Source organism: Phytophthora cinnamomi (genome assembly GCF_018691715.1).
Source record: "Phytophthora cinnamomi strain GKB4 chromosome Unknown Contig19, whole genome shotgun sequence".
In the NCBI taxonomy this organism is placed as follows: Eukaryota; Oomycota; class Peronosporomycetes; order Peronosporales; family Peronosporaceae; genus Phytophthora; species Phytophthora cinnamomi.
The window spans coordinates 630,685-653,813 of record NW_027150952.1 but is presented as its reverse complement, the minus strand read 5'-3'; the positions used below and the strand labels follow the sequence as shown (position 1 = coordinate 653,813).

Below are 23,129 nucleotides of genomic sequence, written 5' to 3'. Positions count from 1 at the left end.
GCTCGTCGCGTTGGCCGAGTGCCGTGGTCACCCGTGTTCGAAAGTACGTGAAAGCCCACCCTACATTTTATTTAGAGGAGCTACAGCGGTTCATACGAAACGCTTTTCCTAAAGTAAAATGGTAGCGTAGTATCAACATGTGGTCTTACATGGCGGGGGGCTGCTCGCGCCACAGAGAAGCGGAAACCCAGTGTTGCAGGAGCCGCTCGTGCACTCACAGACGAAGCTAACGAGCCGTTAAACACGTCCAACAGAGCCGTACCGGAGTAGCAGTAGCCGGCGACGTTACCTCGGTGTCCTGAGAACCAACGATTCGCCCGTTATGTTAAGTAGGAAGAGGTGGTGCGACTTACCTACGCCTGGAGGTCGATTTACTACCGTCTCGCATTTTTATGTCTTCGAATTATTTTATCTCAGAGATCGATCTAAGCCCTAAATCCGAGCGACAAAATATCTGCAAACCACAATACATGTAGTACGCTAGATAGCAAACGCAAAAGTCAGTCCTCGCGTATATAATCAATGTCGCAGAAAAGTGATATGATGCGATTACAGGTGTTTTTTTATCAGGGCAAGATTTTTCCAGATAGTAGACGAAGTCATATCGCAATACAACTGTTATTTCTAATAGATTTGAATCTCGCCACAAATATCAAAGCAGCGGGTTAGTGCCTGGAATAAGTACGATCCTATGAAAAAGAGTAAACTGCATTTGTGACTTCAAAATTTATTTTTTAGTGGTTCTGGCATCGTCTCCACAAAACGCAGGTCGCTCAGGTTGTTCTGCGTGTGCCTTGACAGCAGCGCGCGCACCTGGCGTTCTCCACTCCTCGGTCGTGGTACGACTTGGCCGCCTCGTCCTGCTGCACGAGCGCCTGGAGATTGATCTCCTCGAGTCTGGCCTACAGCGCCTCGATCTCCTTCTCCAACGCCGCCTTCTGCTCCTTGCGGATCGTGTGCGTCGCCTTGCGTTTCTTGAAGGTGCACTTCTTCTTCCGCTGGGGCTCGACCTTCTCCTGCATGCTGCAGGGGGGGGGGGGGGGGGGGGGGGCGACGAGGCTGAGGAAGACGACGCGGGCGAGTGAGTCGCTGGCGTCTCCTCTCCCAATTGCAGCCGTAAGCTCCATCAACGTGGCTGCAGCGCCGTGGTGCTGCACCCCCCTGCGGCGGCTGCGGCCAGCCATTGAAGGCGCTCCAGACCTGCACCTGGTGGTTGTCCACTACCATAAGCGCATCCTGCAGCTGCTGGTGGTTGCGCCACGATGAAGGCGGATCCATCGTGCGCACGAGTAAGATCTGCTAATACAGCATCGTATAATAGTTGTGGCAGTTTATCAATAAACGGAAGCTGTTCGAGCAGAGGACGTACTGTTTACACTGTCAAAGCTTCAAAAACACCAAAACTGTACTGCCACCACAGTCTAAGTACGACTGGCACAAAGAAGGCCTGAGCACCACAGCTTTTCTACGACCACCACTCTGGCTTGGCAGCCTGCACTTTGCCCAGTATTTATGATTTTTTGGCCAATGGAGAACTGTCGTAGCAGACAGGATTGATCCAATCACATCGAGGTACCAACACTTTTGTTTTTGTAACCACCGACCATGGCGCTTAACCACTTGCTCCTACCTACAACATGGCCCCCTAACACCCCTGGCAACTCCTGGCTTCGGCGACACCACGCAGCGAAGGCGATGCTCTCCTAGCTGAACTCAAGAAGTACCGTGTGGACAAGAGCGACTTGACCCCGTGCCTCATCTGCATGCTGCCAGCACCGCATACCATGCGTGTACAGCGACTTATCTGTGCCTGCAAGGCCTGTGCTGATATCTCGAGAGGCCCCGCGTGTCCATGGCGCGCGCGAGTCATGACGTGCCAAGTTCAAGGGTTAATGACGATAGAAGATGACTACACGCACTGCACGCCTGCCCGCGCGCCGCGCAAGCCCGTCTTAACGCGATCGATGAAGGAGATCGTGATGGATTGGGCCGCTCAAGGACTTAAAGCGAAGCGTATCTACAATGCGCTTCTGCCACGGTTCAGTCTAACGGAGAGTACTGCCCCTTCCGTAGCCTCGGTGCAGCGCTTCGCGCACTACCACGTGACCGGGCGCCCCGGCGGGAGTGATCTACTCGGCGCTGTGCGGCAAAATATCAAGGATAGAGGCTTTGCTTGTCATGAAGAAGAGGCCGCTGCGTTCACATTCACCGGCCGAAGTGATAGGGACGGCAAGCCCATCACCGGCGATTCAGATCCATTTGTAGTGAGTACCAGCTCTAAGAAGCTCCTGCCTCGTGCGGATCGAGACCCGGAGTCATTCATCTTCCATCTCGACGCCACCTACAAGCTTACTCAAGTTGGCTACCCCGTCGTCGTTGTTGGCATTTCGGACAGAGCGAGGCGTTTCCATCTCGTGGTGATCTTTATCGTTACCCAACAGCAACAGCAGAACTTTGCAGAGATTCTCGGAATGTTGGCACACATATATGTCTGTGACTGGAAAGCCACTTCGAGTCCGCTAAGTAATGGGCGATGCCGACGCAGCCCAGTGGAGCGCCGTCAACGACGTGTTCGGGGAAGCATGCAATTATATGTTTCTCATGTGCTACTTTCACGTGGCAAAGAAGGTTTTCGAGAAAACGCGCTCTCTCCCACCCGCGATGGCTGCCTCAGCCATGGAAGCAATTCACAAGATGCACTTTGCAGCCAGCGAATCCGCCTACTCGAAAGTGCTAGATGAAGCGCAAGAAAACTGGTCCAAGCTTCCAGAGCTGAAGCGATTCTCGCAGCACTTTTCCAAGGTCTGGTTGAACCAGCGGTTCTGGCGATGGCAATGTTTCCACACGCCTAGCGGATTCGCCACGACTAATAACCCATGCGAGACCTACAACGGAATGATCAAACGTGATGTGACGCTACGGAGAACTGATAGCTTTGATAGAGATTTCAGGTATGCTGACCACAGGTTGGCCTGTCGATATGAAGACAGGTGTATGCCAATGCTCTTTCGCGAACAAGCACGGGTGTTGCATCCATGCCATCCATGCTTTGGAATGCCGTGGAGCTATCGACAACAAGGGCCATGTGACGTTAGTAAACCGTGGTCGCACAGCACGGAAGGGAAGAAAGAGTAAGCGAGGGCGTCCACGCAATAGCGGTGCTGCACTTGCTATGGAGTTGCTAGGCTGTGAAAGTTCATCTTATACATACATTCCCGTTCTCAAATAACTGCAGTCCGCGTGTTATATCGCCGTACTCTCTTTACAACGTACTCGGAGAGTGGGCTGGTTTTGCATATTCGTATGTCGGATAATGAAACTACGATATGGTGTCGGGGCTGCCATCCAAAACATTTCTAAAGATACCTACCCATGCGAAATAACTAACCCAAAATACTGTATCTCTAACATTTACGCATATTTGCGTCTATGCAGCCTGGGGAAAATGTCGTGCTAAGCTCCTGTGTAAGTTTAAAATAGCCTAACGCCTATTATTTCAGCGGCGGCTGCCCTTCAAAATATAAAAAACTAAAATAATGATAACTTCGACATTAGACAGCTATAATAAACGGCTATGCTGTTTCGTTCTGACGGATAGTCGTGTTCGGACCAGGACATTCATATCCTGCAAATAGATTTGCTGCCTAACAACAATTATGGCAGCGGTTGCGAACCAACTCCCAACATTCGCTAAAAACAAGAACTGCAACTTCAACTTTCTGTAAGAGGTCCAGAAACTTACTCTGTTCTTCTCAATTGTCGCATTACCATGCCTACTTAGTCTCGTTGGTTTCCAAAGGGACCATTGCATTAATTTAAGATCGGGGCTGCGGCTAACATCTAACATCATATCCGTACCCTCATTTTTTTCAGTATCTTATCATACTAAGTAATCTGCTCTGTACAATTGTTGCTTACAGTTACCACGTGATCAATGCGATCATTGAAAAGTCCAAATTCAACTCCGTGGTGTCTGGGCTGCGCAAAAAGAAATGAACATTTTTATTTTTCCTTACGGCACACAATCCAATACAGATACTAAACCCCGCATTTATTTAGTATCTACTGTTCGTTTTCCTTGCTCGTTAGCATTCACGAGCGCCTTCAGTCTTTTCGCATCGCGCATGCGCTCCGTCTTCGCATTTTTCTTCTTCCGCTTCGCCCACTTCGACTTCGCTGCCGTTTGCGCCGAGGCCGCCGCTGCCGATCGAGGCACTTGAAGAAGGAAACGCTCCTTCTCTTCCTCGTATTTACTGTCGTGCCACTCTCTATCCTCCATCACGCAAAGCGCCGACAAAATTGACATCCACGCTCCCCTTGAGCCGCGCTGACTTCCAGATGGAAGTCGAGCTGCGTAGCGGTAGCAATCGAGCTTGTCCTCGGCACATACCACCACGTCCCCTGAAATGGCGCCCCACCGCTTGTGTTCAGGCGCCCCAGGTATGAATTCAAGCAGCACAGAATGAGCGACCATCGTGCTCATGTAGATTACATCTCCGGTTTGCTGGATCAGCACGCACGATTTCATAGTGTCCAACCTTCTGTTAAACGTGTTTTCTCCATTCGTGAAGTTGAACTCTTCAGCGCACTCAGGCGTTCGGTAGAACACCCAGATCTTGAATGCGAGAGAGAGGCATGGTGGAATAAGAGACACAACACGTCCATGGTCGATGTGAATGGGCGATTCCCGGTTCCCATCTTGCAACCATAACTCCAAAGGGTAAACATACGCTGCATCGGTAGGGAAGCTAATCTTAGAACGATAACCAGGAAGCTGGGCAGCCAGCTGATCCACTGGGTTTCGCTGACATGTATCCCATAACTTTGCAGCTCCACGGCTAATGTACGCCCTCATATTCGCCACTCGCAGCAAGTGGTTGAGGCGCATAGGGTGTTCTGGTAAGCGAGATTGCCCACGGAACGCAGCAACATCATTGCATGCGTTGCGGAACAGCAGCGCAGGGGCCTTGCTACTCACAGGCCTATCCCACGAAAACCCGCCATCCACGTAACGATCAATAGAGGCTCCGAGCTTATGCTGAACGCGGTGCAACTTGTATTTCGCATCTTCATAATCCCCCGTATCCACAAGCTTACGCAACGTCTCAAGCAAATCCATCATTTTATTACACGAAACGTAGCCCTTTAGGTAGCCTAGAGCAAAGCATACACCCCCTCCTCCCCACACACCACACAGTACAATCCCAGCGGTCAGCAGTCGCGTTGGCTGCGTCGCCCCGTCCTCTTCGTCCACAGCGCCAGCGCTGCCGTAAACGCCTCGCTGCCGGGGAGCTGTGTCGAGTCGCTGTGTCGTCTGCTGCGTCGCCCGTGTCACCTTCGGTTCTTGGGGTCCTTGGAGAGACGGAGGCGCTGCGCTCGGTCGGGCGAATTGCCTTTTGACGGTAAGGGAGGGAAGTCGGGATTAGATGCTACAGTTAAATACAATTTTCTACAAGCTAATATGTCCCTTCCAGTACGATGTTTTGTGTGGCGGTGGGGGCAGAGCAGAGCAGCATGCATTTTATGCACCGGTGCTCCTGCTGACTCTGCCGTGCGACACCACAAATCAGCTGGTGTTTTTGGTATTTGCTCGTTCGAGCCCTGCAGTATTGTCTAGTAAATAACGTTGGTATCCACGATACACTCCCATAATTTACGAATACCCCAGTTTTTTTACACGGTGATCTACTGTAAACTTTCTCGTGTTTTTGTGCTCCAGATCTCAAAATTATCTATCGTACCAGTATACTGTACACCTTGTTGATTCCCACATCGATGTTTAAGTAGGGTAGGGTACAAAATCACCTATCAAATATCATATCCACCCGTAATACCAAGCATCCCACGAGCTGAGCGGGAGCGCTGCTCGCGGGAACGAGCACGAGCAGCAAAACCCCTGCGAGCGCGTTCGTCGGGATTTGAGCGCTCCTTATGAATTCGATTTGACAGGGGAGTAACAATCCCCCGCTCATACGTAGCATTATTTATTGGATAAAAATAAATTACTGAACCGGGATTCGTTAAAAAAAGAGCAGAAGCGGTGCTCCCCCTGCTCGTTGTGGGTACTTAGTAGGGGGAGCTCTAAAACGTTAACCAAGGTGCTCACTTGATCAGCGAGAGCTCGCAAATTGAGTTTTTTTTTTAGCTCGCTTGGGCCTCTGCTCGTGGGGTGCTTAACTGAAGCAGTGCGCAGCTTTTGCAGCGCCTTCTGGTGCGCAGTAAGGCGTTGCATCTAAAGTCTTTGCTCAGAGCAAAAATGGGTGGTCAAAGCTCTCTGCTCGCGATTGATCAATGAACATTTTGATAAAAGAATAGTTGCTGCTGCGGGCATTGACAACCCCTATTGTCGGGAACAACAAGTTCTGCACGGTGCCATGATTTCGTTAAAAGGCGAGCTTTGCGACCTTTTACAATTGATTTAAATAGTATTGTTAATAGAGGTGGCTCGCGAAAGGGTAAGTAATATCGATCCAGACAGTTCATATGAGATAAATGTTCGACCGCTTTCCTAAAATTCTTCTACCCTGTGAAGACTACATTGAATACGAGCGAGAAAATTTCAGCATGGATCGATTATTTCGATGTGAACCGGGAGGTCTGTAAATATAGGTGGAGTTCCATCTATCGTGGAAATATCCTGCACATGGGAAACAATACGAACAGCAGGTATACTGTATACTGAGTTTGCCTCATCGTCAGTACAGTTTGTATCGAACACTGATTTTATCGCTGGGCGCATATAGACTGGAATCGAGCTAATAGAATCTGAAAACGCTCACGAATCGTTCCACCGCACTCAGTACTCGTAATGAGTATTTACTGACAAATGGTGACGGAAAAAGCTTGGCGCGCCACAATTAACAAGGTCGATGACTATTTCAATACGAAATAAGATAACCAACTGTCGAAAGTCTGCAATAGAGACCTATCGAAGCGAGTGTTGTTAGTTGACTGTGGGATAGGAACCCAAAAGACGTCCACGCGTCGATTCGGACCGATCGCATCCCACAAATGCTTCGGGATAAACCGGCATAGCCGCCCCTCTATCCAACATTTTTGTTGGTTGTTGGAACCTCTTCGAGGTCGCTGAACTCCTATGCTTGATATCCCGCCCTGAAAGTCTATCTACATGTTATTCGAGTGTTCATGCGACGTTTGATGATCGCCTTCGCTCCTTCACTCAAAGATCAGATACCAGGTTGTCCAGATCCACGTGCGCGCCACAGGCCAGATGAATCTCCTCAGCCTCAAGCCGCTGCACCTACTGATGTAGTGGATCTACGTGCCAACTGCACAGCCAGCTCCGGTTTCTCCGCACCACGCAGCAGTTTCTGACGAGAGCGAGGCTGAGGGCGGAGGCGTTACGAAGTCGGCTGCCACTCAAGGCGAGCCAGACCACAGACGCCAGCCAGGCGTCCGCGGAGACGAGCACGTCAATTACGAGAAATCGGATCAAGAAGACGGTGGGCGCGAGAGCGACGGTTCCAGGGAGTCTAGCGATGGCGGTGGTCGACCTCCTAAGCTTCGGCAGCGATTTGGCCCCGACTAGGATACCTTGTTGCTGTTCAAGTAAATACCGATGATCTCTAAACACGGGGACATCAGACATCGGTGGGAGGAGCTGGCCACCAAATTCAACAGGAGCCCAAATTTCAACATGGTGGCTATCAAAGGAACAACTTCGCAGGCACGGTTTAAAAGGCTTCTGGACATACACCGCTCATGGGAGAGATCGTCTGCACGAAAGCCGGAACGGATGAGAAGGAGACGCGCTTCATACAGGATATGACAGAATTGCAGACCAAGATCAACGACTTTGACAAAGCCCAAGCTAAATGGGCAGCGGCTAACGCAGAACAACAGCAAGCCAAGGCGTAGTCGTTCGTCAGGCCGCTGTCGATAGGACCATAGAATGAGATCATCAAACCTAGAACACAAATGGTTTAGTCAGCACTTAGTAACACGAAAACCGAAAACAAAAATAGATGCTACATATAAGCGTCTTACCGTCGGATGGCAGACTCCTTGATAGCTAAGGCAATGACGACGCTTATAGCCGCTGTAGCACACTTTCTGGGGATTTTCCTTGTCGTCTACAGGAATGCAGTCGAGTGTAGCTTGCCCAGCGCGTAGATGCCTCTTGCGCTTACCAGGACTCCAAACAAAACTTTCGTCCCGTCGATGAAAATTGACATTTTGTCGACAAGGCCGTTGGTTTTATCTGATGCGGCTTGAGCGTTTTGTTGGTGACGTGCAACACACAAACCACCGTTAAAATATATCGTACCCTCCCATTCAGCATCTAGATAACAGTCTGAACACAAAGCAACAAAAACAAAATAACTCGCAATCCATTTTGAACAGCAAGAAGAATTTACTCACAGATGTCTGTAATGACGCGGCTGCATGCGGTGTCAGAACGATCAAACTGCTTCCGGATCTTTGACAACCTCCCTGGGTATGACATGCGATAACAGTGCATTGCAAGCGCTTCAACGCCCAACAGCCTATCACCTGCTGCTGAGAAGAATACATTGGGCACGTTCATGACGCCAGCTAGCCGTTCGAGCTCTTCGCAGGTGAAGCGAAAGTCGTCGCGCGCGTCAACGTCGGTCTACGTAGCGAAATCGAACCGGACGCTGGGATCAGTGGACGCTCTGCGTACTGTGTGGCACCTTCGACGAGAAGGGCATCCTTGACGTCGTCTAGGTCACTGAGAAGCAGCAACAGTGTGGCACCTTCGACGAGAAGGGCATCCTTGACGTCGTCTAGGTCACTGAGAAGCAGCAACAGTGTAGCACCCTGTTCCATTTGGAGCGGGGATCTTCGAGGTTAGGCTGACTCTCCTTGGGTTGTGATATAAATGTAGCGAGTAGTCGTATCCCACAGTCATCACAATTAAAACTTCGAAATTAATTCACAGGGTTTTGTTGGTTGTGGTTTGCGGGATAACCGCAGCCCACAAACCACAACCAACGGCCGCTTCGAAAGGTCTCTAGTGTTGTATGTCGCCACCCAGTGGATCTTATCCACCAGCAGTATCAACATGCAACTGAAACCACTACTGCCTACAAGATGTACCCTCGGGGGCCATACGCGGTAATGAAGCCTCGAAGTCCTCTATCACGAGTGAAGACTGGAGAAACGGGGATGAAGGTATTCTTGATGTACCCGACGATAACATGATGGGTACTCGCTCTTTCAGCCGCACTTGTATGTTGTACATGTCACACTGGCTGTTTAACAGGAGGAAGTTAGTCTTGAGGGAGGGCGTGCGAAACAAAAAGTGCCGCCCCGCAGTTCAGACGGATGGAAGCTTCTAGAAGCTTCCACAGCCGCCCTACGTCTGCCGTCTGTATTTTAACTTGGTTTCACTATACCTACCGTAAAGGTGAGTCATTCCTATATCTGCCTCCTATTGGATACCTTTTTACCAATCAGACACAGGCTGCCATGAAGACACGTAATTTATTATCGGCGTGCGCAGGGGTATGGGAACTTAATTCCTATGGAGACCATTCACTCGCTGTGGGTGGTATCCCAAGGCTACACTGATTAGTGTGGAATGAAAATCACTGAGTCTTGTGTACTGGAAGGTGCTGAAGCGCGTGCAGAAGAAAATACCGGTATTGATCCTCTGTATCTTGCCGATACAGCCTCAGCTGATATCGGGGTACCGCTTAGCATCGATAAGGTGGCTGCGCGTCCGAAAACCCAGAGTACAAAGTACAGCGAACTGTGTACTATAGCTAAAGAGATCGCAGGTATTGGATGTCAATTGGGTACCAAGGAGTGTTCAAATATATATGACTTGCTAGTTCGTCTCCGAGATAGCCTCAAATCTGGTTCATGGTCAACCAGCAACGTTGTGGTGATGCTGAATCATGATGAAACAAATCCGCATATCCAAACGGGCGACAATATAGATGTCAATACTACTAGTTGTGGTGAACCCGTAACGGCGTGCTCGGTGTCGATACAACCTGTTACTGCAGACCTAGGGCATCAACCTTTGAGCGATGTCCACATAAAAACTCGTTAATTTATTTGAGCGGATTTATTTCGTAATGCTGCACGAAGGGAATATTGGGTGCCATTTCACCAATTTATAATTCGGTAAAAAGAAATTGGTGCGGTACCACTTTATTTATAGTGTGGCAGGTTTATTTTAAAGATGCCCCACCTCTGAGGCATACAAGCCAGAGCGCGCTGGATGGAGAAGATCCCTCCAGGTGGCGCTGTGGGGAATGGTAAAGGTGTATCTACAATTTACCTCGGTACAGTTGCTATGGATGTACCTGCGGACGCTCAAACGGAGCCCACAATGGCTCTAGAAGTCAGGCGATGTACGAATGAGATTCCCGTTGGTGCTACATCGCCCATGCTGCTGGACCAGGATGATTGGATGGATGTAGCTATCGGGGAGCTTCCTCGGCTTCCGAGGATCGTGAGCACTTCCCCCGAGCGGCTAACAATCGCGGCCTGGAGCGACGGCCTTGGAGTAGTTGCCTCAGAAGCAGGAAGTGCGAAACCTTCGGCATCTTGAAGTGAAAGGGAAATAACCTGGTAGATTGCATATTCTATAGTCGTGTAGGAACACGCGCTAATTTATATAAGGCACACTTTCCCCACCAACAACACCCACCAAGTCACCGAAGACTCAATGGGCTTGTTAGGGTTAGAACCTGAAGGCCCCAAGAACTGTCCCTTGCACCGGGTTGATGTTTCCCCTGTGTACCGAGTCGACCGACGGAAGACTCAGCGTCACTAGCCATGCGCAAAGGCTAGCACGCTCTCACACACAAAATATACCTCGCAGGCCCTCAGAAAGAAGGGTCCCGGCCTTTTACGGCGTGATACGAGGGTGCCGGAGCTATACTCCGGCGGGAAGAAATAAATGGAGTGCGCTCTCGCTCCTACAGTTCCTGGCGACGACTCGTCGCTACCAATACACCGGCCACTAACTCTTGGCCCTGCCAGGGATGAACACACGCTACACTAGTAGATGTGCCCACCGACAGTCATAATCCTACCTAACAGATTTACCTTGAGCTGCAGGTCGTTCACTGCAGGCACCGGTGTTGCCCTTGCGTGGTTAGGAGGAAAAGCTGTTCTGTTATTGTTACCCGAAGGCTTATCTTGTCTTCTCTTAAGTTTCCTATCCATCAATAGAAATATCAAGTATAAACGCGTCCGTTTTTGGACCGCCAGTTGTAACCTACGACTCTTCGACGCTTTCTCTGCGACGTGGCGGCGTTACCGACGACTCAAACGGCCGCTGAAACGCCACCGACGACTGGGGACAGGCACCGATGACTCATAAGTTCGGACCTTGCCAGTAGGTTCGCACCGTCCTTAGCGAGCTGCAACCGCCCACGCTTGACTTGGGACCGTCGACGAGTCATCGTCACCGACCAATTTGGGCCAATCAGCGACCGGGGTGTTTGGTCTAATGACTGGCGATGGGTTGTGACTTGCCAGTTGGCGCCGGCGCCTCCGCTGGTGGCGCATATATCCACTATGCGCGTCAACTGCGCGAATTGACGATTCGCAAATTAAAAGATTAACGATAAAAATGTTTTGCAAGCAGACTAGGAAGGCCGTCACACCACTTCACACTCTTACACAAGTGCTAGCGTCTCCAATACTAGAAGCAAACTTCACTCAACCAGAGCGAATGAAGAATTAATAACGATTTCCCGATTTCGAGGTCAGATACCAATATTACGGTCAGTGTTACTACCTACTCTGCGGAAACGATCGACGCTATGAAAAAGTGGCATCCATTTATGAGTCGATACAAAACAATTCAAGAGGCGGTGGCTCGGATTCGAGATCCAAATCCTTTGACATTTATGTGGAACATTTCAGAGTCTGGGTCCAACGTTAACTGTAGAAGCGATAGAGGAACGAATTATCGGCCTCCATGTTCTGAGCGATGACTGGAGCCTAAATTCACTGTGCAGAAAAGGGGAGTCGGATGAAACGTGCATCGCTCGAACTCTAGCAGTTCTAACGCGTAGATACTCTGCTCATCGAGTGTGTTTTACAATACCTGCTAACGTTTTGTGTATCCCGTTTTCGCATAGACACCGCGATATGTTACATAATTAAGAGGTGTTCAGAATTTGTACAGCTACTGATATTCTGGCTATTCTATTGGCCGCAGTCTGTAGTGACAGTAACAATTGGTGTGGCGTTTAAGTCGACTTGGTAATTCACGGGATACAATTGCTCAACCCACTCAACAGAGGGGGGCGTCTGACCCGACTGGAATGCGTACTTCGGACAGAAGTGCAACCACTACTACCATCCAGCAACTACATCTACAAAGGTTTTAGCATCTGTTTGCAGTGGGATAACTACAACTGTGGGGTTTGTGTTTTAGTATTTTTCAAGACGGTATTAGCTCGAGCCACAGCTAACCGTGTCAGCGGTCATGTGAAGTCATGCAGGTTTTTAGATACAAGTTCATTAGCAGTAAGCTCTTTGATGTAGACTCGAGCCGATCCACGATAGATTGAGTAAATCGTCGAACAATTGTTTCATTACGGTCGTCGATTTAGTGACACGATTTTGTAGATTCCGTCAAGTCAAGTAGCAGCCTTATACTATTTCAACCGCACTACATCAAGGTGGGGATCCTTACAGCTGTGCCCACTGGTTCTTCCTAGTGCTACAGTATGCCGATTTATTACTCCTCCACTATAATACACTTCAAAAAAAGGGAAAATGTGTCACCCGGTTAGAGTGCGCGACATATCTCACTTCTGCTTTGTGCAGAAGTCTTACACCAACGGGTATAATGCACGTTTATAGTAAAAAGAAGCTTCCCATAGGGAACGACGCGGATTTAGGCTTCTCTACATTCTAACTGTAGTGGGCCAACTTTGGCTCACTACTGCAGCTTACACGCGCGCTACGTGGATGAGGATGCGTTACGTTTAAAATTATTTGAATCAATTATACTTGAATCCACAAGTATAATTTGTATGAAATAAAGACACCAAGTAGCTGGATTAAGGGAAAATGAGAATTGCACTGATTGTAAGTTGGTCTTTCTCCTCAATGTAATATCGCCTATAAAAGGGATTGTCAGCGGCTGGTCAGCAGAGCCCCGTCAATATGCACGTCGCTGATTGGTAGAACGATGCTGCTTTCTACCAATAAGATTATTGGTTATATGTAGACCACTCATTGTGATGGCCCATAGTGTAACATTTCTATCAGATACCTGTCTGTTAGAACCAGAAGTGACTGTAGCCACTTGTGCGTGTAACCCCGTTACCCCCCTCCCCGTTGAGATTAGACGTGCCGTTGCCGGCACGTCAGTCTTTATTGAGTGTTTGTCAATTCTTGCGTTGGGAAGTCGCGTGCCCATTCCACACAATGAGCACGACTAAGTTGAAGATCGCTATTGCAACAGAGGCTAAGCTCTCGGTTGCTTAGTACCATGCGCGGCAACGCGAGGCGCGTCGCTACTGAAGGGATAGACAACGTAGTGTCTGTCTATGAAGTCAATGGTGTGGTTGACTACGTGGAAGTCCTTGAAGAGTTGGAGGACAGCTGACCTCGTCTCCGATTCGCAAGTCGGCTTTGGTGTTGCCGACGCGGCGAGCGTGATACTCCACACTCCGCTGTAGAATCCCTGAGCCGCACCAGCGGTGCACGAATCTTCGATGTCGACCGTGTCGGCGCTTCGACATCTCTAAGCGAATTCCCGCTGCTTACCGCGATCGGTTTAAGCAAGCACCAAAGCATTTCGAGTCCTCCTCGAAGCGAGGCAAGTATTAGCAACTCCACGCCATTGTAGTGGAGGCTGGTGTCCGTGCGCTGGGCGCACTGTTTGTCCAGGTAGCGGTGCGTTTGAGCAACCACGACCTTAATATGTATACAATATGTATACCTGAATGCTTCTAAGGTCTCCGTGCTAATCACCTAGCACGCGAGTCGTCGGGCGTTTTAGATGACTACAGCGCTCGCACTACCTTCTCGTTGGTAGTGCGTGTTGGGCTTCATATACCCTCACCATGTCCGGAACGTTCTCAATTAGGACGTTCCGTGGTTCCCATGTATCGCGTTTGGGAGGGAAACCTCTCCAATGGATGCTAAAACGATCCAGACCTCGGATCGTCTTCTGATGATCAACAATTCGCTAGACGATCCAGCGATTTTCTCCGTGTGTGTCTCGCAGCGGTTGCGGAGGCGGTGAGAAAGCACCCCGAGTATGGTCAACCTCGTGTTTTCTTTCGGTTCGTGTCGCTCCAGTGCGCGACAGTTGCCGCTCTGTATCAGGACGGGCAATCCAACAAGCTCCGGTTGCGGCGGCCTCCCAGACAGCGTTGCACATGTCGGGCGGGCTGCCCGGCTGTATCAACTGCTCCAGTGCGACGTCGCGCTGAGGAGGAGGGTTGCTTCCGCCGAGGCTTACTCTTCGAGTCAGACGAGCTATGTGGCTCATGCTGGAGATATGACTTCAGCCGCCCGACATAGAATGTCGGATGGGCCCGCACGCTAGACGTTATGTCTGGCGTGCAGGCGTTACCGTGGCGTACCATCCCCGCGAATGACCCGACGAAGTACGCTTGCTGCGAAATAGGAAACTACATGTCTAGCCAGGTTTTGAGTAGCTAACAAAACCATGAACCCACTTTGAATTCATTTGTGTTGCCCCTGCCAACGTTATCTGCATCTGCCTTCACGTTATCAACAGAAGCCGCTGTTGCGTCCTGGACAAACCGAATTACGGCTTGTCTGCGATTAATGACGCCGATCGCATCCGAGCTGAACGAGTTTAGCTCGCTCCGCAACAGGCCCGGCCTTTACGTGGTTCTTCGCGGTGTCTGTGCCCTGCGCAAACCCGTGATCCTTGTTTCTTGTGGAGGCTGTGCGTTGCACGGACTGGTTCGTCTTGCTCTTGATGTTGATGTTGGCGCCCTGCGTCGACAATTGGTAAGGTCTGCGCGGGGCGCAGACCTGGTTGTCTTGCTACCTGAGGATTCTGCGCCCTGCGCAGGCCCGTTGTCTTCAGTCACGATCGTGTGTTTCGAGCGAGACGCCGCTGGCGCTATTGTCATTGCAGCTGACACGGTGCACGTGTCAGCGGCCCTTTGCTGCTGTTGCGCAGCAGTCGTAGATCCTCCCCAGTTTAAAGGCGGGAGCTACCACTTCGAGTAAACTCGGCAGGTGTGGATGCCGCATGGCATTCACCTAGAACGGTGTATACCCGGTCGTGACATTCGTCGAATTGTTGATGGCGAACTCCGCCATAGACAAGCACTCGTTCCAGTGCCGGAACGACTGAGCGTAGCTCTTCAAAATATCAACGAGCACGCGATTCACTCGCTCGGTTTGACCGTCTGTCGGCGGATGATCCTCAGTCGAAATAGAAAGCTGGCTCCCAAGAAGTATGCACACTTCTTGCCACAGGTGCGCTGTGAATAGCGGATCCCGATCCGACACGATGTCGGTCGACATGCCATGGTGTTTGAACACCATGTCGACGAACAGACGGGCCGTCTGCTTCGTTGTCACTTCTGCCGGCACCGCAGCAAGATGCACCATCTTGCTGAAGCAGTCGACGAAGATAACAACACCGGCATTCCCTCCGCTGTCCGGAGGAAGACCAAAGACGAAGTCCAAGGACATGGACTTCCAACACTCCGACGGAGTCGGTAGTGATTGCAAAGGAGCCTGCGCGAATGGCCCAGGCTTCGTTGGCACACCTCGCAAGCACGGACGTGCTTCGTACCTATTTGTGCTGGTGGTGCTAGTAGAAGTCACCCGTGAGAAGACATACGTTCTTCTCACGTCCAAGTTGTCCCGCGGCCGGGGCATCGTGATACTCGTACATGATTGTGAGTCGCAGGTCATGCTCGTCCGGCGCGACAACATAGACCGCGTTGTCGTCGACTGCATTGTAAAGCAGCAGTCCGTCGTGCACCCGATAGCGGTGTGCACGCGCACGAAGGTGCTTGGGCAGCTGCTGACGAGCCTTGTCAGAAGGTGCTGTGCCATAGGCCAGCAAGAGCTTCGTGTCCGCGTCGTGAGCGTACGCGGCCTTAACGTCGTCCAGCAAAGACGAGGACGGTGTGCTCGCTCGCATGGCGTCAATCGAATTGACGTCAGCAGCTCCTGCATAATCCGTCCGACGTGATAACGCGTCGGCCACCGCATTCAATATTCCGGGTTTGTATTCGACCCGGAAGGTATACTCCGCAAAGAATGAGAGCCATCTCGCCATTCTTTGAAATATATGTGGCGACTTCACTGCGGTTCGCAGTGATGCATGGTCGGCGTAGACCACGAACGGTCTACTTCCAAGTAAATACACTTGGAATTTCGCGAGTGCACACTTCATGGCAAGGAGTTCCTTGTCATGCACCGGATAGTTTCGCTCAGCTGGCTTCAGCTGACTCGACTGGTAGTAGACGACACGACCACGGCCTTCGCGATCGTGCTGCATCAACACACATCCAATCGCGAAATCGGATGCGTCACACACTACGTGAAATGGGCGATCTTGGTCAGCCACTGCCAAGATCGGCGCCTCAGTCAAGCCCCGCTTGACTGCATCGAATGCCTTTTGGCAATCGGTTGTCCAATTCCACACAGCTTCCTTGTTAAGAAGCTGTGACAGCGGGCGGATCTTGCCCGCGTAATCCTCCACGTACTTACACAAGTACGTGGCCAAGCCAAGGAACTGCCTCAGTTCCTTGACACTTGAAGGCGTTGGCCATTCATTTATCACTCTGACCTTTTCCGGGTCAGGGCGAACACCATTCTTTCCTACGAGACACCCGAGGACGGGTATCTCGCTCGCCCCGAAGATGCACTTCTTCAGGTTCGCGTAGAGCTTATGCTTTCGCATAAGCTCAAGTAGTTTCCGGAGATGCACCCGGTTCATCTGAACGTCGCGCTTTCCGTCCTCGGCCCGGCTGTGGATGAACACGTCATCGAAGTAGCTCGGTGCAAAGTCGCGCACCGAGCGCAGCAAGTCCGTCACGCACCTGTTGACGGTCGCAGGGCGTTCTTAAACCCCCGCGGCATTACCAGCCACTCCCAGAGTATTTCACTTGGCGTGCTCTTGTCGTGAGGGGGCTATCGCTCTCACGCATTAGGATTTGATCGAATCCATCTCGCAAGTCGAGAGCACTGTAAACGGTGCTCCCGGCCATCGAATCGATGATGACATCTTTTCGTGGTATCGGCGTCTGCGCCAGTACCGTCGCATCGTTCAGCTTGTTGTAGCCATGAACGATGCGCCATCGGCGTTGTGGCTTTTTGACACAGAACGTCGGAGCACTGTGCGGGGACTTTGACTCCCGCACTTGTCCTGCTTTGCGACGACTTTCAAAGAAGTCGTCGATTGCTTTTACTTTCTCTCGCGGCAGTGGCCACTGCCGCGTGACACAGTACTTCGTGCTGTATGCCCTAGTCCTGCGGAAGCTCCACAGGAATCTCTTCCGCGAGTACGTCTTTGTACTCCCTCAACAATTCGTAATAGGGACTCGACTTCAGAGAGGGCCAGCCTTGTTCCTCGAAGCGCTCTCGCTTCGTCTTCGCACTGAGATTGTCTTCACTCTCAGTGGTACTTCCCAATGAAAAGCTGCCTCAGCTCTTTGCTCTCGCTCTCCGTTCTTTCGCTGTTCGAAAGAACGCAGACCTGCTCGATGCGTCCATCGTGCAAGTCGCGCGTGAAGCGCTTCCAGCTCATGACTGGAAGCGAAGTCAACTCCGACGCCGTCGTCGGAGGGTTAGCGAGTTCCATTTCACGATACTGGAATCCAGTATCGGTGCGCGTCAAGACGCTCAGCGTCTCGACGTCCGGCGTCACCGCCTCAGTCTGCCCGGCAGACTGCTCTTGTGGCGTCTCGGTCCCGGACCGAGACTTGCGCAGCGTTCTTCGCATGCACCGTCGTCTTGTCGTGCGGAGCCCGGCTCCGTGGTTCTACTTGTCCAGACCCGGCCGTGGACCGTTGTTCACCAGCGAACCCTATCCACGGCGCGCGATATCAAGCCCGGCTTGATCGCGTGGCGCTTCGTTGTGCAACTCGGCTGCACGACAGCATGCAAATTGCGTCAGTGCGGTACGTTTGCAACCGTTTGCACTGTTTGCAGCGTCAACTCCCGGACTTGGCACGCCTTTGTCACCTCGACGCCATTCATTGGCGGAGCCCCTCATGACCGAGGGTGCGTCGTCGTCGACCTGACCTCTTCGGGTTAGGGACTGTCCCTTAAACACTTCAATGTGAGTGTTGTCTCCCGGAGCCAGTACACCGTTTTCTTCTGACATGTGTCTCACTTGTGCGCGCCCTCGCGCACCTCCTGGGCACTCCGGGACAGCAGTATCGAGTGGTGTCTCGACTGGCGAGTTGTGCTCACCTGCTGGCGCGAACGCTGCGGTAACCGGCCATCGCTCTCAGTTCCGCTACTGCGACCGAAAAGCGCGAGCGTGCGCTTCTTCCAGTCAATGACCAGATCATGCCGTGCAAGCCATGACATGTCCATTACGTTTCGTTCAGGTCCAGGACGACGAAGTGTGCGACAAACATTCCTTGTTTGTACGAGAAGCGCACGCTCACGACGCGCTTCTCCGTCTTCACGATGGTGCCCGTTGCCAATCGGACTTCCAGAAGACTTCGAGGTACTTGTACTTCCTCGACCTCAAGACTCGGCAAGCTCCGTAGTCGAACAAAGTTGTTCAACGTGCCAAAGCTCGAAGAGAGTCGTTCGCTCTCTTCGAGTAAATCTTTAAGATGACTAGGTTCGGCCTGTCATCTTGTTTCTTGCAGCGAGAACTAATCTCACTGGAGGCTGCAGTCCTCAGTGTCGCGTGCCCGATGTCGGCACGCGTACTGTATTACCAGTAGGGCGCCCCGCGCCTACTGGATGTTCGCGTTTTTTGTTGGTCCGCGGCGATGCCTAGCATCGCCACGACGGCGACCTCCAGGGGGCATGGGAGCTGTGCACTCCCTGGCAAAGTGACCGATCCTTCCGCAACGGAAGCATCGCAAAATATTTCCTTGCTGCTGGTGACCAACAGCCGTTGCATTCGAGAGGTCCATCGGTTCCGGACCCCCGTTCTAACTACCGGGCGCGGTTGCAGCCTCGGCACGTTCGCATGGAGTTTAGGCTACAGCAGGTTCAACGCCTCGTTTATAGCAAGATTGAGTGCAGATTCGAGAGTCTCGGAAGTGATAGGTCTTCACAGACCCATCTATTAATCCCTTCATGAACGTGACGACCTCGGTCGATTCGTCTAACGGGTCGGTCACGATGTTCAAGACCAAGTACCGTGCACTCTGCGCATCAGCATGGACGTCATGCTTACCCTGCTGTAGGTCGAGGAACACCGCCCCCGACCGGAACTCGTTTCGCGGAGGCTCAAACGCTTGTCTGATCTCCTCCTTGAACACACCATACGTGCTGAAGCACGTAAGTTCGGCGTCCGTATGCCCAACTGCTTGCGCGTCCGCCAAGGCAGGACATGGCGAACGCGACCTTCGACAGCGGGTCGACGATGCGTCGAGCCGCTATGGCTGTGTCGAGCTCGACAAGCCATCGGAGGAGAGGCTCGCCCTCTCTTCCCACGTAATTGCTTACGCTCAATTTCAATGATTGAGCACGCGGTGTCGTCCCCGACGACGCCGTCACTGAGGAGCAGCATCGCGCTGCTACACCATGTCGCTCTGTTGGCGATAGCGTACGCAGCATCGTGGCTATCGCTGCTTTTCCAATGACTGTTGAAGGGCTTCCCACTCTGGGTCAGACAGGTGGGGGCAGTCAGCGCGTGCAACATGGGTTGCAGGCGTGTTGGAGATCTCCATGGGCACCTCCGTACTCATGTGGTTCTCGGCTCTACGTTCGTACACCTCGTACGAACGTCAAGCAGTCGGCCGTTGGGCGAACGACAAAGTGCTACCAGGTGTAGTGATCCTCCTTTGGCTCACTACTACAGCTTACACGTGCCCTACGTGTATGAGGAAGCGTTAGGTTTATTAATAAATTGAATTAATTATACTCGAGTCCACGAGTATAATTTAAAGACGCCACGGAACTAATTAGGGTAAAAATGATGACACTGATTCTAAATTGGTATTCTTCTGTAAAGGGATTGCCAGCGGCTGGCTGACAGAGCCCCGCTAATATGCACGTCTCTAATTGGTATAAAGATGTTGCTTTCTACCAATAGGATCTTTGGGTAGGTGTGGACCACTCATTGTGATGGTGGACCACTTTAATGTATCCATTGGTGTGACTTACACCAAGGTGAGGAAGTATCTAAAACTTTTAACAGATATTTTATCTGTTAAGATCACAAGTGGTTTGTAGCCACTTGTGCGTGTAGCCCCGTTAAACACTATCTGAGCTATCTTACTTGATGTGTGCTCAACGCCTGAGCCTACTCATGTTGTCGGCCGAAAGTGAAGACGAGTACGTGACCGACAGCGATTAGTCGTACGTATTTGACGTGGTGCCCTCGCCACCCTCATCCGAAGGGGGGCTCTATCTATGATGATGGGAGCATGCGTTTTCTGAAGATCAATACAGATACGGCCCCGTAATTTGACACGGCACCAAACAGCAGGCGTACCGCGCACTGTTTGGGGATATTCTCATCGCGAAAGGAGGCAAGAAACCGCGTTTCGAGCTCGATTTAAGCAGAAACACAGTTACACGACACTTACCAAAGTTGTCACGCATCTTGATTGCAGCTCACATGATGAATGTGGTCCCAAGGCTCGGATATTGGTTCCAAACAATGCACCCCGAGTATTTGAGGTAGTGATGGCCGGCTCTCACAGAATCGCCGCTCCAGACAAACCTCGTACAGGAATTGACAAGATATTTCGACAGATAAGGGAATTCGCGGCGGCGGGGGGGGGGGGGGGGGGGGGGTACGCCACAGCCCCGTGCACGATGCACGAGCCGAGCGATGAGCCTCCGCGAAGCCCCAGAAAATAGTGATATACCAATGATCCGGATCTGCTTGACCAATTACTCGACACCGACCAATTTCGAAATAGCAGTTCAGTCCTGAAAAATAAAGGACGTTTCGACATTAAAACATTGGCACAAGTTACCATCTGGGCTTCACCTAAAACGTGTGCTTCAATTGGTCAGTTCACCCAGGAATGTGAAACATCTAGGTTTGTTGTAGTTGTTGCTACGATGATTTTATTGGCTGGAATCTCAAGTTTCAATTTGGAACACTAGATCATTCTGATTATATTACCACCTCTTACAAAAACTATTGACCCAGAATCATGCCACTTAACTGTTGGCCTCATCTCAGCACCAACTTATCGAAAAATGGCCTTGCTAAAGGACAGGGAGAAAAACGAGAACAACGTGCGAGAAGAAGTGAACTATCTCCAGAAAGCTCGTGGCCCCGTTCAACTTCGTGCTCTGTCTGCTCTTGTTCTGACGAACTGGACTAAATTCAAGGAAAATGACATCGCTGCCTGGTTCAAAAAGTAGTATTTAGCTGGAGACTGGAAGCATTGATACTATTCGGCAAGTAAATCCCCTGAAGTTACCCCGAACCAGAATCCTGTGGAAGATCATAACCGTGATATTAAAAAAATCGAATTGAGGGACCGGACAAGTATGCCGCAACAGAACTTGTTCTTCGGACTACCTTTTCCGACGTTTAGCTTACTTCGGATCAGCACGGGATCGCAAGAGCATCCGAATTCACGGAACCCCTATCAAACCATATTCGACTGGGCCTGTCTTCATTGGGTGTGCACGAAAGTCAATGCTATTAGTGAAAGAAGGAACCACCGTGAACTGGAGAAGACGGCACAGTTTTTGGATTGTAGTTTAACACGCGAAACTATCTCATTGGCGATACAAGTATTGAAGCTACGCGGGTCGACGGAGACAGGGCTAAAACCTTCAAGTCTCTCTAGGCAGAGTTCTAGCAAGACAGGAGATTGTTAAGACGACAACTACTATTGGGGGATGGATCTCGAGGTTGAAGAAATTCCAACGGAGCCATACGACATTCAAGAGCTCCCATATGTTCTGAATTTCACCGCTCGGTCTGGCAAGTGATTTGTGTGATCTGATGCGGTGCAGTTTTTCTAGTTTACGAACTATCAATCGCAATAGACTTTTGCACTTGACTTGAGTTGTGGTATAACATGTCTGTAATAACAAATTACATTACGCCAAAACTCTCATCACACGCTGGAAACCAGCATGTCACACGCGGAAAACACGGCACACGCGGAACACCGAGGCACATGCTAAAACCCAGCAGTTACCAACTCAAACGCTGAAAACCCGCTATCCACACGCCGAAAAAGGGCTACTCTTTCAACTTCAACTTCCATAATAAAACTAAGTATGAGGTATCTTGCCCACCACGAATACTGCGGACCGGAACAGATGGCCGCAACTTTTTCTGTCCGCGACGGATAGGAACGAACAGCTTCCTGTCCGCGTCGATCGTGCTCTATAGTCCAAGACGGCCATTCAGCGATCTCCGTCGGCCCCTACTTACCACCAAACCTCACAATCGCGAAGACCAAATCTCCGACCAAGTCCCGATCTCAGAAGGAGTGCAAGTCACCAACCAGACTCGCGCCGCGCCACCTGAGGAAACAGCGCCGCCCACTCCGAGTAACAACTCCAGCGGGAAGAGTGGTGGCAATCCGTTCGGTCGCGGTCATCGCTTGGGAAGCGACAAATGGAAGTACCCAAGACAATAACCCAGAAGCATGCAACACCCAGGTGCAGTTCGCGTCGACCAGACATACACGCGAGAACAAAGGCGATTTCTCGACAGGTCCGATCTGTAACGGGGTTACACGCACAAGTGGCTACAAACCACTTGTGATCTTAACAGATAAAATATCTGTTAAAAGTTTTAGATACTACCTCACCTTGGTGTAAGTCACACCAATGGATACATTAAAGTGGTCCACCATCACAATGAGTGGTCCACACCTACCCAAAGATCCTATTGGTAGAAAGCAACATCTTTATACCAATTAGAGACGTGCATATTAGCGGGGCTCTGTCAGCCAGCCGCTGGCAATCCCTTTACAGAAGAATACCAATTTAGAATCAGTGTCATCATTTTTACCCTAATTAGTTCCGTGGCGTCTTTAAATTAT

At 50.9% G+C, this 23,129-nt stretch overlaps 1 protein-coding gene across 1 annotated transcript; it reads right to left on the bottom strand.

The window, feature by feature from the left end:
- Positions 1 to 902: 902 nt before the first annotated feature.
- IUM83_13057 (uncharacterized protein) lies at positions 903 to 8,811 on the bottom strand (the record flags this gene model as incomplete). Its single annotated transcript, XM_067937715.1, has 2 exons — positions 903 to 1,023; positions 8,666 to 8,811. 2 exons carry the CDS (start codon positions 8,809 to 8,811, stop codon positions 903 to 905), a joined length of 267 nt encoding a protein of 88 aa, XP_067795822.1.
- Between the last annotated feature and the right edge of the window lie 14,318 nt (positions 8,812 to 23,129).